Below are 13,675 nucleotides of genomic sequence, written 5' to 3'. Positions count from 1 at the left end.
TGACCGTAAAAACATCCAAGCAACTAGAAACTTTAATCCAAAATATTTTGTTTAAAAATCTGATTTTCATTGTTTTGCATTGAGCTTTTACATTTGTTCACACACTGTAGCCACCAGATTTGTCAGACCCCTTCTGACTTTGCGCACAAATGCACATGCCTGATCGTACACTGAGGTTCTGGTCAAACTTGTAAATTTAATTTATACTATGCACTAGACTAAAACACAGTTATGAAAAGAAAGAAGACCTTACATCATTATTATATGCTTATTACCCAGAATGAATAACAAATGCAAAAATATCAAACCTGTCAGCCGGAAACTAGAAAACATTTATTTTTTTCTGAGAAATAAAGCAGCATTTAATCAGAACATTTTAATGAATTTACTGTTTTTCTTTTAGTCACTTCCAGTGAGGTGTTTCTATTTTTTTGTCCTAATAAAACTGCATTAGTTCAAAGGAAGTAATTGGGGCTTCAGTCAATTTGCGTTACACGTCTTAACAAATCTGAGCTAAACATCTATCAAAGCAGTCAGTTTAACTTCTAAACAGGAGCCAATGTTCATTATGAAGTCATCTCTGTTTACAAATCAAGTCTCTTCATCACTTCCTGAAGCAGGCGTAGTCAGAAGTACCCTCCACGATAAAGAAAATGAATCCTGAATACATTCCTGACTATATAAAAGTACCTAATTAGAGCGGAGAGCTGGTGTCTGTCCAGAAGCACAGGATTTGTTTAATCTGTTGCTTCTCAGCAGAACAGGAGGGATGGAGCTGCTGCGTGCCTGGCCCAGCCCACGGCTCTCTTCTGGCAGACTCCAGTTGAAAGTTAATTGGACAGGGAGAGGTCTGAGACGGGCTGCGCCGAGGCCCATTAGCGATTCCCCTGTCGAATGCAGAGCCACGAGGATCACAGACTCACAAATAGGAGGATTAAAATAATCAATAGCCTTGACTTCTATCGACCACACACACATACACACGGAGTAATTAGTGGAGAACCTATTCAGAGGTGGACTATGACACCCTCCTGAACCTTAACTCATACACATAAGCTCCACAGTCCAATGGCTGTGGAGCCTAATGAGGGGAAATATTTGTGGCTGCTTGAGAAGAAAATTAGAGAAAGGTCACAGAAGTACTGAACAGCCTTTTACGGCTTGTGTCAGAGTTGTCATTTCTGTAAAAAATATAACAGAAGTGGCGAAAGAGAATGAACGACTACCATCTTTTATGTTTTAGCATTTGTTGCAAACACTTTTAGATTACAGCAACACAAATAATGTGTTTAATTTGGCTCAAAAGCGTAGAAGTTGATCAACACGTTCATATAATGCACATCAGGATTTATCTAAAGCAACACCGCCCTCTTGTGTTGAAGAAGAATGTTGCATTACGAGGTTAACCATGTTCGCACGTAAACAAATCCACTCAAGATCATAACTTAAAGGGAAAACATTTATTTAGATGGTGCAACAAATTTGTGTTAAATTAATAACAGGAACTTTAATTATGACTTTTGAGAAATGTATCATTCAATCTGGAAAGTTTTGGATTCAACCCAAGTCTTGGCCATTAAAACAGCAGGTCATTGGTATTATTGTACGTATATTTATTTATTCCATCTAATGCAGACACACTTGTATCAGTTACAGCATTATTTTGTTTTAAATGTTGCTTTCTGAAATGATATTGCAAACAGTGCAAGCACAAAGATATCTCAGTGATGTAAGTTGGTCATACATAGTAATGAAACTGATGGTGTTTCTTTTCTAAGGAATGTAAAAGGCACTTCTTAAATTAAAACCGTATAACAAATGTATGGGAAACATTGTGGAAGTCTGGAGAAGCTAAATGCAAAAATATGGACATGATAAAGGAAAAGTTTGATGGTCTTTGTCTTCATCCACTCATGACCATTCTGACCAGCTCTGCGAAAGACAAAGAAAGAAAAATGAGTTTTGTTGTTAAATTCAGCGAGAGACCTGCTCCAACTACAGCACCAAGGGCTAAGGCCCACTCCTAGCTTCGGTGAGCCAAGGTAGGAGATGCTGCATTTGGAGGCAGACCCCCCCTTATCCTGCTCACCCAGAGTAAAGAAGAGTCAGTCAGACGATAAGAAAAAGAGAAGGTAATTGTTTCTATCTTCTTTTCAGCCAAAGCAATTGGCTCTGTAAAAGTTGGTTAGAGAAGCCATCCTCCCTGTATGCCTTCCTCTAGCTGAGAAGCAGAGAAAAGGGAAGATGATGAGGGGAGCTACAGTCCAGTCAGAACAGCCAGCTCAAAATTCTGTTTTCATCAGTACATAAAAGAAAATAGTCTGCAAAATAGCAACCATTAAACTTAACTTTAGGTTAGTAGAAAAAGGGACTGGTCCACTCTCCCAAATCTGGTGGCTACAGTGTGTGAACAAATGTAAAAGCTCAACTACTGACCCCAAATACAGACCTAGTTTAAAAGCACCGACATGCAAAACAAAATTAGAAAAGCAGCCTGATGACACCACACAATCAATGAGTGACCACCAGGCTTTGAACGAGACCAGTCTCTTCCCTATGTGTCCACCATATCCCCGTGTAAACGTTTTGGGGGTTTCAGACACATGCAGAGGGGCATGCTGCCGCCAGGCGCCAAGACAAAGGGCTGCAGGAGAGAAACAGAGCACCAGGAGGCTTCATGTGGTTCAAAACCTCAGGACTGGGGGTGAGGGAGACCACCAGGCTTTCTCTACAGCTCACATCTACTGCACACTTGTTCCTATCAGCCAATCGGAACAATGTAGCTATGAACTACTAGCATTAGCATTAATTTAGTTGGGTGAATCACTTCAGCAGCTGAAGAGCAAGAAAGCCTGGAGGTGTCATCCCAAGGTTTACACAACGCCCGTACCGGCCCTCAGCCTGACATGATGTGACGAACAAAGGCTGTGAAGGAAGAACATTTAACACATGGTCAGAAAATACATTTGAACCGCTAAAGAGCGCTAGCACAACACACAGATAAAAACAAGCATTAGAGGACAAAACAAAGATCACAGAAAAATCCTATTGAAAATACCTTTCCCTGGACAACTACTGCATTCCTTCACAATAACGTTTTGCATTTTCCTGTAATCCAAATCAAACGGTGATCCGGTAATTTCATACAAACCAGTTCAGGACAGATTATAGCCGGATACACACTACAAGATTTTAATGTAATAAAATTGTTTGGGGAAACAGAGAAATTATGATCTCATGTTAAGCTCAAGGTGTTTCAATGACCAACACTGGTAATGCTTGATATTCTCCATAAGACAGATCGGTGTTTCCTATTGGATAAGAGAAAATGCAAATGTTACTGAGATGATGCAAAACATCTTTTGAGAAATTCCCCAAAAGATCGGTTTAACTTGTTGAATAAAAAACGTAGGGCTACAGGCGTTTCATTAGATGAAGTTCCTCTCAAAAGAAAAAAATACAACTTTATTTTAAGCAAAAACGACATTCGGAAGAATGAACCAATTAAAACGTTAACATCACACAGAGTGCCGTATGCCTCTGAGAATTCACAGTCCTCTAATCCAAACTGTGTGATAAAAAACCTCGCTTCAGTTTCGTTATCCAGGTTTCTACCTTTATATTTATTTTATTTTCTTCTCACCTTCATAATTGATGCAGCCATTTGCATCTTCATGTCCAGCCAACAGCGTCTCAACCTCCTCCTCTGTCATTTTCTCACCTACAAAAGGAAGCATTGAAATATTCATGTGGCCAAAACGATAAACGATGGCTAGGGAGGTTAAATGAGAATCCTAGTTTATTTCTTTGCAACAAAATTTAAATAATATAATCTAGACATGCCATTATGTTGGAAAGAAGACAGTCAACTTTAAAATTAAAGATTAGAGAGTTATTAAACCAGCAAATATGCTACATGCCTAGCGTGGTGAGGACGTGACGTAGTTCTGCCCCCATTACTGTGCCGTTGCCCTCTTTGTCAAAAACTCGAAGTCCCTCTACAAAATCCTCCATGGAGCCCTGATCTTTGTTCTTTGCGATGGCCTGGAACATGGGAAGGAACTGCTCAAAATCGAGCATCTTGGTGTTCATCTCTGTAGGAAAGAAACAGAAACATTAGTCTGTTTTTGTAGAGAATTTAAAACTCAATACTGATTTGATCATTTTGATAGAGGGAGAAACAAGAAACTAAATCAGCATTTAACTAACCGACTATTTCTCCAAACTGTACATTTAAGCCATCAGTGTAGTAAATAGTTGATCCCGTGGTTAAATGTTCCAAATGTTATTACTTCAGTGCTTTCTGCAGCCTGATTAGTTGATTCCCATCTTCAAAATGGGCCACCAGGCTGCAAGTTCATTTTTGCAACTCTCCCTGGATACAGCACTGATCAGCTTCATACGTTTCAAGTTTGTGGTCAAAGTAAGCAAACTAGTTTTCTCCTAAAATGTTGAGCAGTACATTTCTTTGTGGCGTCATCTCTGCACATACGGCTTAAAAGTTTGCCACCAGAGGAAGACATTTGACTCTTTAAAGCTTGCAGATCACCTGTTGAGATTTTCTTGTGATAGTCAAACTCGTGTCATGTCACCAGAGGACCTAAATGATATTTTGTGTTGAAAAATGAATCGACCGTTAAGAGGGTGAGGCCGTCGTTTATCGAGAAGACAAAGCTATGACAACCCAAATCATTTTAATAGTCACCGCTGGGTATTAAGAGATGACAGGTCTCATCAATGCCAACACTGACATTTACTTATAATGCGTGCCCAAGTATTTAAAATCAAACTGGATACCAATCTAAAATGTTTCACCTCTGGTGTTAATATAATTGACAATAATTAGCTGTCATCATATTCTAGCATTTTACATCATGCATACACCACCTAACAGCTGAGTTCATCATTCTCCTCTCACCCTCGGCTTTGGGGTTGCCCAGGACTTTGAGCACTTCAGCATTGACAGGGTTCTGACCCAAGGCCCGCATGACATCCCCACACTGGCTGTAGCTGATCTTCCCATCTCCTGTCCTGTCGAACAACAGGAACGCCTCCTTAAACTCTGCAGGATAAAGAGACGTCTTTGATCAGAAAACTAACATGAAAAATATTAAGACTTGTAGATGGGAAAAAACACACAAGATATCAACTATAAAATAAAAGGGGTACAACACATTTTGTTAAAGGCAAACAGATCAGAGAGACCTGGGGCCTCATTAAGCTTGCTCACGCACAAAACGGGGTCGGAAAACTGCGTAAGCAACTTTCCACGCAAACTTTGGGATTTATCAAAGAAAACTGTGTGGAAAAATGTGCGCAACTTTAAGCTGACTAAGGACCTGGCTTACGCTCATTTTGGACATGGAGAGCACCTGCAGTGCTGCTGCTGAGGAGGATAAAATTATGAAATCCTGCAGCATTACCACTTGTACTGCTTCGTTTTCACACAGAACAAGACCCCCCACACGCACGTGCGTACACACACACACACACACACACACACACACACACACACACACACACACACACACACACACACACACACACACACACACACACACACACACACACACACACACACACACACACACAGCCACACACACAGCCTGAAGCGCAGAATACGGAATGCAGAATATCAGCAGGGGACAGATTGAGACAGAATGTCATGCGTCTGTGACCGTGTGTGTGTCCTGTCACTGTGACCTGATTGATGATGCGCCCTGGCTAGTTGAACAGGAGAGATCTCCGTTTGGCTGACTTTCACCCAAGAGTCTGGGGATCGAATCCCGATTGGACCATTTTTCTTTTATATCCACCACAGATCTCTCTGAAGAATTCACAACATTGACAGCTTCAGCAACGCTGTGCCACTCCGAGGATTTTCTCTTATTTGTTTTGCAAAAGCACTTCCTTTCATTTCTCCACCTCACCCACAAGTGCCTCAATTTCTGCTTCTGTGAAATTGCGCCTCCTTGATCTGCCTTGATCTACGGTCGCCATGTCATTGGCATAGCGCTGCAACAGCCGGCTTACGTATAAGCATGAGATACACAAGGCACTTTGCACTGACTATTTATGGCAGAAAGTGGGCGTGGTGAGGGCGGGATGTGACTAAAAAGCAGCTGAGAAACATTCTCGTTAGTCTCCGATTTATGAAGCGGAGATTGCGTGCAGCTGTGCGTACTCCATGTTTGATAGATCACAAACCTACTTGGCTTAAGTACTTTTTTTTTGCTGAGCTTAAGTACGGTTTTAGTAAGGACTCTACGCACTGTTTAATAAATGAGACCCCGGATGATGCTTAGAGGTGGCTTCCTGTTGAGGCTTGACTTATGAAAAGGAGCCCAAGGATAAAAATCTGCCTGATATATATTTTAAATATATGTATAATTTGTTCAAACTGACATATCAGCTGTAAATTGTATTGTTAAAAATAAAAGTAACATCCTGTTATTGCAGCCATTGACCATCCTTCTAGCTTCCTCAATTCAGCAACTCTGTTGAAGAAATGTTAGCCTACACTACACACAAAACAACTTTATCATTGAGGAAACACCATTCTCTGTCATCTTTCTTGTGCTCTTTGAGCTTTTTCCACCATTGATTCTTTTATAGATCAAATGGCAAAATTTCTGTAGAAACAACCAGTTTTTAAATACCTCTTAAAATATTCTTAAGGAAAATGTTTTATCTGACACCGCTGATACACACTGATTGATATTTTTCCAACACTAGCTTTTCATACTTTCTTAATTGATACATTTACATATGAAGTACTTTTCTTGCCATCTGTATAGTTTTAGGATTTGCCAAATACCAGTGAGCAACAATGCATCAGCCTATCAAGGAAAGATCAAAAGACAAAGTTCAGATCAGGGCGACATGAAGTTGGATTGCACAACATCCGAGTAGCAGGATGTTAGGGGACTGAGCATTTCCAAAAACAAAAATTAAAAAAAGACACCGTTTAGTCCCGTCCAGTACCCCCCCCCCCCCCCCCCCACACACACACACACACCCTCCCCTTCTGAGGAATGTGCCTCTTCCCTTCAAGCCTGTTAGCACTATTCCAAACACCATATTTGGTATCAGAGGAGTGGAGGAAAGTAGGAGGGGAGTGAGAGTAGTATGGCCTATTATGTCAGTGGTGATTAAACAAACCAGCCCTGGAACAAAAACCCATCAACTACTTTATCTAGTTCCAAAAATGGGCACACTAGAGATGAGCTGCTTGGTAAGTAAAACAACTTAATGACAATCTGACAAAAGCAGGACCGTACAGTCTGACAAAAGGCAATGTTTGGTTTTAAAGCAGCATCCATGTACAAAAACACTACAACACATGTCAAGTCTGGCGAGAAATATAACAGCGCATTACTCTGACGTACTGGACAACAGAACATTCGTATTTATAACACCTAGCTTCAAAACTGACATGCAGATCACACAACTGACACACCGACTGCAGCCACCGTTTGGCGTTAGACTTAACCTCTTCACCAACTTACCATGAATTTGATCCAGGTTAAATTCAATCTGGAAAGAACAAGCAATTGCAAGAGGTATAGTGATGAAAAAGTAAGGATATAAAGAAGGAAAAACAAGCCTGAGCACGACTACTACAACAAAGCAGGTAGCTAGCAGGGTGATAGTGGTGACAGGGCAAGGTGTCATCGGAGACGATCAAGTATGAAGGCGTAAAATAGGAAAATGTGATGAGAAATGGCCCAAACACACACAAACTTACCGATGATTTGATCTTCCGAGAAGTCAGACTGTTCAGAGAGAAATTAGGCGAGATAAAACTGGTTCTTCAACAAATTTCCTTAGAGTTTCGCTAATTTATATTAATTTACTAAGATAATTTCAAAACTCAGTTTTAATCTGTTAGAGTAAATTTGGTGAACGCAACAATAATTATCGTGTAATCTAGTTTTTAATAGCTACAGAGAAAGCTAATGCTAGCTGTAAAAAGTTGTACTTCCGCTTGGGACGGGAGTGCCTTTTCGTGCGTTTAAGCTAATGTAAACACGTCTGCAAACATGAACCATGTATCCTAAGACATCCCCATAAAACTGCAGAATTGTAGTTCTGCAATATAGTGGACTGAAACGAAGAAAACCCACCATTGCAGCGTTGACCGAGGTGTGTCCGAAGCGACGGAAACCAAAAGAATGTAAGAGCTCGATTACAGAGCAGAATGAGAAAGCCTTCGCCCCGCTGCGTGATGACGCAAAGACGTGCGAGCCGACGTCGCAGCAGGAGTTTTGCAGACGCACACCATATAAAGAAACAAAACCAAGGTGTGTTTGATGCTGTAAATTGCACGTTTTATAGACCTTTAAACTTACAAGACACATTTTACGATTGAGGTAAAATGTAAATACAGTTATTGATTAATTATTCCACAAAGAGCGGATTCTAAAGGAGTTGTGCACACTGGATCGATGGTGGTGGAATGCAATTAGTGTAATTAAATATATCAAAATAAAAAAATCAAATAGAAAATACATACGTAATTAATAGTCTCCATAATTGATACGTTTAGTAATAAAGATATTTAAAATATATTGAATCCACCCATTCAGTAGTAGGCTGCAAATCTTTTTCTTCCAAGTCACTTTATATATAGAAACCATTAAAAAGAAAAAGCCTTTAAAGATGTTTGACTATGATCTGAGAGACAAATAATGCATCTAAGTCATCATAACAGAGCTGCAAACCTGATAGTTTTGCTAAACAATTAAATTAGGTCATAATTTCAGGCTGGTGTCATACGATGAATTGACTCCTTTATCAATATTTTGTGAGAGTTCCATCATGAGTTGAGAGTTTGGAGAGAATGATCACCATGTTTTTTTTTTGGATGATTACCAGATGACGATAACATATACATTGTATACATATATGGAAGAGTGGACAAATGTGAGCAATAGGGAGTCATAACTTTAGTGTCCAGTAACTCTGCTCCCACCATATTTGGTCTTGGAAATGTCCAAGAAACAAATTTTCTTAAAAGTCATCTAAACAAAACATGTTCTTTAGTGAAATCATGAGCGAAAGAGCTGCCTACCAGGGTGGTAAAAGTTCTTTAAAGGTAGATTTGGATCACTGGAGTACAAAACAAGAGCTTGATCAATGCAAATTGACTGGGTGAGGGTCTCTGACATTTCAATACACACAATGTGTCGTCAAGATGCTTTACGTTACGTATTAAACACTTTGAATAAAAAGGTTAAAAAACTAACTTTAACCTCAGTTGAATGCATTATTGAAGAAAATAGCTTCTATTTTGCATGAAAGACGCAGACAAACATGCATGAATGAAGGGTCAGAGGTCAAGGACACCATATATATCTTCTAAAAGTTCTAACAATCTACTGTCGGAGCTCAGAAGTTATTTTTTGTCATTTGTGATCCCACTGAGGACAAATGTGGCCTACATTATCTTGCAGGCTAAATAGGACATACTTGCTTCACAAAGCCATGCAATGCACTTGAAGCTCATGAGGATGGCAGCAGAGCTGAAGAATCAAGTAAGCTTGGACATATTACAGCATATGGGGCATCATTAATTTGTGCAGTCATTTTTTGTAATCTATTTTAGTGAAACAATGATGTTTATGTAATCAGTTATTTAGATATGTGCAAAATCCAAATGAGGTTAGAATTTTTTTGCTTGAATTAGTTTAGAATTTGAAAGAAAAAGATGTCTAACACTTAATTTTATGTTTTGAACCACCTCTCTGCAAAATTCTGTAGTGAACAGAAAACATCTGTTTTGGTACTTTTGACGGGAAATGGATTGAATGAAAAGCTCAGCTGTTTTGGTCTTTTTCTGTCTTTTTCTTTCCAAAATGCTGCAAATGTTTTTTTTTCTGCTGGACTCCAAATAAGCTGCAGGGGTTCTCATAAATAGTCATCTTCACACCATGTTTTTGACCCATTTCTGGCAAACTACAGGTAAATCTGCATCAGTGAATACAGATTATTTTACTTTTGTCTTTCACACTTTTGAATTCTTTAAAACCAAATTTCCATTTTTTTAAAGAAAATGTCAAATCAATTTTTTCTAAGATAAACTCAGTCTCTCGTTATTTACATCCACGGAAAAACAAACATTTTTAAAGTCAAAGTATGTTATGAAATAATCCTTAAAGTGCAAGTCAACCCCTACCAGAGTCTAACTCCACTCCCACTTCATGTTTGAAAAATGCAACACATGCTGTTGCCTGGCAGACCGAGAGGGCGGAGCCGCTAACAAATACACACACATTCAGGCTCACGACAGCATTGTAACATCATAATGTACCAGTTTACATCATAGCATACTTCTTAGCCAATAGCGGTGGCAGATTTAAATTAAAATACAGTGCAGAGTTTTTACCTGACAACGGCACAACACTGCCAGTTTTAGGCAGAATATTTAAATTTTAACTAAGATGCACTGAAGTGCCAAATTATTGACGACACGTGTCTGCAGCACGATTAGACACTCGTTTATTTAGTTTATCAGCAAAAAAAGTTTATTTGGGGGTGACTTGCTCTTTAAAATAAATTTAAATTCCTTTGAGTGTGTCACCAATAAATCAGCAGAGTTCTGAACATTCCAAAAAAGAGAAACAGCTCACTGAGCAGCAGGGAACAGTCAGCATTTCCCTACGGAGGTCAAGGACTGACTGACAACCAGCCGTCAGTGACCCACTTTAGGTTCCTAAGTTAGATTTGCTCCTAAACCAGATGGATGTTGAGGCTGATTTAGACCATTTAGACTGATTGAAAAATGTCTTGCAAGTAACCTTGTGTAAATGTCAAATGTTATAATTTAATTACCTAATGCCAGTGCATATTATTCACCTCCTGTAAGATGGATAATGAACCATGACAGCACTTTTTGAATGGTACGCACAATTAATGGATGCCCCACTTTAGCATATAATATGTAGGCTACCAGTTAGCACACTCACCTCCAAAGTGCTGGGATCAAAGGGTGAATCGGAGGGACGCAGCATCCTTGGCTTCTGCTCTGGAGCTGATTTTGGAGTTGCAGGAGCTGCAGGTAAACTCGGGAAAGGAGGACCCAGTCGTAGTTGATCCTCTGGTGAAGGAGACTTTTTAATAGATGGTTCTCTTTTAGGAGCCATTGATGTAATGGAAAACCTGACCTCTGTGATAAATCTCTGCAAACACTGCTAGCGTGGCTGCTGCAAGTTAAAATAGTGTACCAGCTGTGGAGGAGAGGGGGAGGGGGGGAGTGCAGCAGTGTGATGCTGATGATGCTCAGGGACCCGCAGGTGGATGAAGCAGGGGTGGATGCAGGAAATGACTGACCGTGTGAAGTGTTTGATGAGAATTTGAGTGGAGAGGGGTAAAATAAAAAGGCAGTAGATTTAGAAGCAGGCTCTGCTGAGTCTAAGCAGTTTCTACTTTATTTGGGTCAGGAATGTGTGTGTGCCAGAGGTGTGACCAAGTCACTGCTTTGCAAGTCACAAGTAAGTCACAAGTCTTTTCAGTCAAATCAGTCAGTCAGTCAGTCAGTCAGTCAGTCAAGTCAGAGTCAAGTCCAAGTTGAGTCCAAAGTCAATGATATAGAAGTCCAAGTCAAGTCTGAGTCCTTAACTTTGAATTTTCAAGTCATAATCAAGTCATCTGTCCAACTTCTATTTAATGACGATGATAATAAATAAATTCCAGAAATAAAGCTTCATTAAGCTTCATTTGCTTGCTCAAACAAGCAGAAAGTGCAACTGAAACTGATTATAAACAAAGTGCTGCTGCATTTAGCAGTACAAGATCAAACCCAGAACAAAGAATGATTCATGATTTGTGTCCATGTCGTACCACTTTTGTGCAAAAATATCAAATATGCTTAAATCATCATCAAGTCAACAGATGCAAGTCGATTCAAGTCGCAAGTCACTGGCGTTCAAGTCCGAGTCAAGTCGTAAGTCTTTAAAGATTTTATCAAGTCAAGTCAGAAGTCATTAAAATAATGACTTGAATCTGACTCGAGTCCAAGTCATGTGACTCGAGTCACATGACTTGGACATTGTGTGTGTGTGTGTGTGTGTGTGTGTCTGTCTGTGTGTGTGAGAGAGTGAGGGGGTGTATAGATGTGTATGTTTTCTTACATAGGAAACATTTAACTAATTGGAATAATGAATTGAAGTCAGTGCAATGATGAGGTTCAGTTGCAATGCTTACTTTGTATAGCGCCTTGAAACGACTCTTGTTGTGAATCAGTGCTATGTGAATAATGCTATATAGTGTTATTTAAAGAACCTGAATTGAATCTAGCAGAAGAGCTCTCTAAAACAATTAATGGATTGAGGTCTTTGTTGTGAATAAATAGCTTTATGCACCCATCCCAACAGCCTGTTTGATTTTATTTTATAATGTATACTCATGCTGGCCTCTGCAGTGGCGTGTGGTGGTGGAATCTTCATGGACATTTCATAACTTCTTCTGCAGATCAACAGATTAATTGTGTCCATATTAAATGCTTTTGTATGAATGATTTATTTCACTTTACACATATTATTTTAAGTCTTCTTGAACTCAGTTGTTTCCACTGCTTTGGTTTCATGCAGTGCTACCCGAGTACAGGAACCTTCAGCTTTTCCAACTTATCTCCACGATTTCACTGGTATCAAAAATATTATGTATTGTTCAAAGCTTGTTAAATGTTTGTGGATCTCAAAACTTTGACTTAAAACAGTAACTGATTTGTCTAAAATATCATTACCTGCATCATGAAGACATCCACTTTCACAAGAAAAACATGTTTCACTTGAAGAAAAGAAGAGCACAGAGTGAAACACATGTAAATCATGCATTTTATTTTCTCAAGAGAAAGATGTTTTTGAATTATGTTCAACATGATTTAGTTACACGTGAAAACCCGTGTTAAAATTGTGAAAAAACTGATTTAACTAAGTTCCAACATAAATGTGACTCTGCAGTTTACAATTTGGCCACTAGATGTCACTACTAGACAAGAAAGTTGCGGAACCCCAATAATTTTTTACCATACCATACCACACCATATTATTGATATATCATTTTCAGACACAACAGGAGGGTTGTAAAAAAGTACACACACACACACACACACACACACACGCACGCACGCGCGCGCGCGCGCGCGCGCACACACACACACACACACACACACACACACACACACGCGCGCGCGCGCGCGCACACACACACACACAAGCAATGCATCCTAGGAAGAAAATTACACAAGGAAAGAAGGCTATCTCTATCTATCATCTATCTATCTATCTATCTATCTATCTATCTATCTATCTATCTATCTATCTATCTATCTATCTATCTATCTATCTATCTATCTATCTATCTATCTATCTATCTATCTATCTATCTATCTATCTATCTATCTATCTATCTATCTATCTATCTATCTATCTATCTATCTATCTATCTATCTATCTATCTTAATGTCTACTGTCTTCCAGTAGCAGATTTATCTACAATCCATTGCACGCTCACTGGGCCCTGAAATCACCATGTACGTCTCATGCACCTAAACAAAAAGAGACCAGTGGAGCTCCTGGTGCCTTAATTGCATTTCAGACATAAATAATCACCGCAACACATTTAAACTAAAAATCAATACAAAAAAATATCGGGAAATCATAATAAAATAACA

The 13,675-nt window shown here is 39.3% G+C and overlaps 1 protein-coding gene across 5 annotated transcripts; it reads right to left on the bottom strand.

The window, feature by feature from the left end:
- Positions 1 to 1,596: 1,596 nt before the first annotated feature.
- On the bottom strand, positions 1,597 to 11,290 carry zgc:153867 (myosin light polypeptide 6). 5 transcript variants are annotated; one of them, XM_015967859.3, is made up of 7 exons: positions 10,968 to 11,290; positions 7,509 to 7,536; positions 4,919 to 5,062; positions 3,921 to 4,094; positions 3,644 to 3,721; positions 2,891 to 2,925; positions 1,597 to 1,932 (listed from the first exon to the last, which is right to left on the bottom strand). In XM_015967859.3, the coding sequence occupies exons 1-6, from the start codon at positions 11,142 to 11,144 to the stop codon at positions 2,897 to 2,899; spliced, it is 630 nt and encodes a 209-aa protein (XP_015823345.1). In that variant the 5' UTR covers positions 11,145 to 11,290; the 3' UTR covers positions 1,597 to 1,932; positions 2,891 to 2,896. The 5 variants fall into 5 exon arrangements, with proteins under 5 accessions (XP_015823345.1, XP_015823343.3, XP_054601879.1 ...); XM_015967857.3 differs by lacking the exons at positions 7,509 to 7,536; positions 10,968 to 11,290 and adding exons at positions 7,748 to 7,775; positions 8,127 to 8,375; XM_054745904.2 differs by lacking the exons at positions 2,891 to 2,925; positions 7,509 to 7,536 and adding an exon at positions 7,748 to 7,775.
- Positions 11,291 to 13,675: the final 2,385 nt, after the last annotated feature.

Source organism: Nothobranchius furzeri, chromosome 15 (genome assembly GCF_043380555.1).
Source record: "Nothobranchius furzeri strain GRZ-AD chromosome 15, NfurGRZ-RIMD1, whole genome shotgun sequence".
Classification (NCBI taxonomy): Eukaryota; Metazoa; Chordata; class Actinopteri; order Cyprinodontiformes; family Nothobranchiidae; genus Nothobranchius; species Nothobranchius furzeri.
The sequence above is the reverse complement of the archived record's forward strand: the minus strand, read 5'-3'. Positions and strand labels throughout refer to the sequence as shown.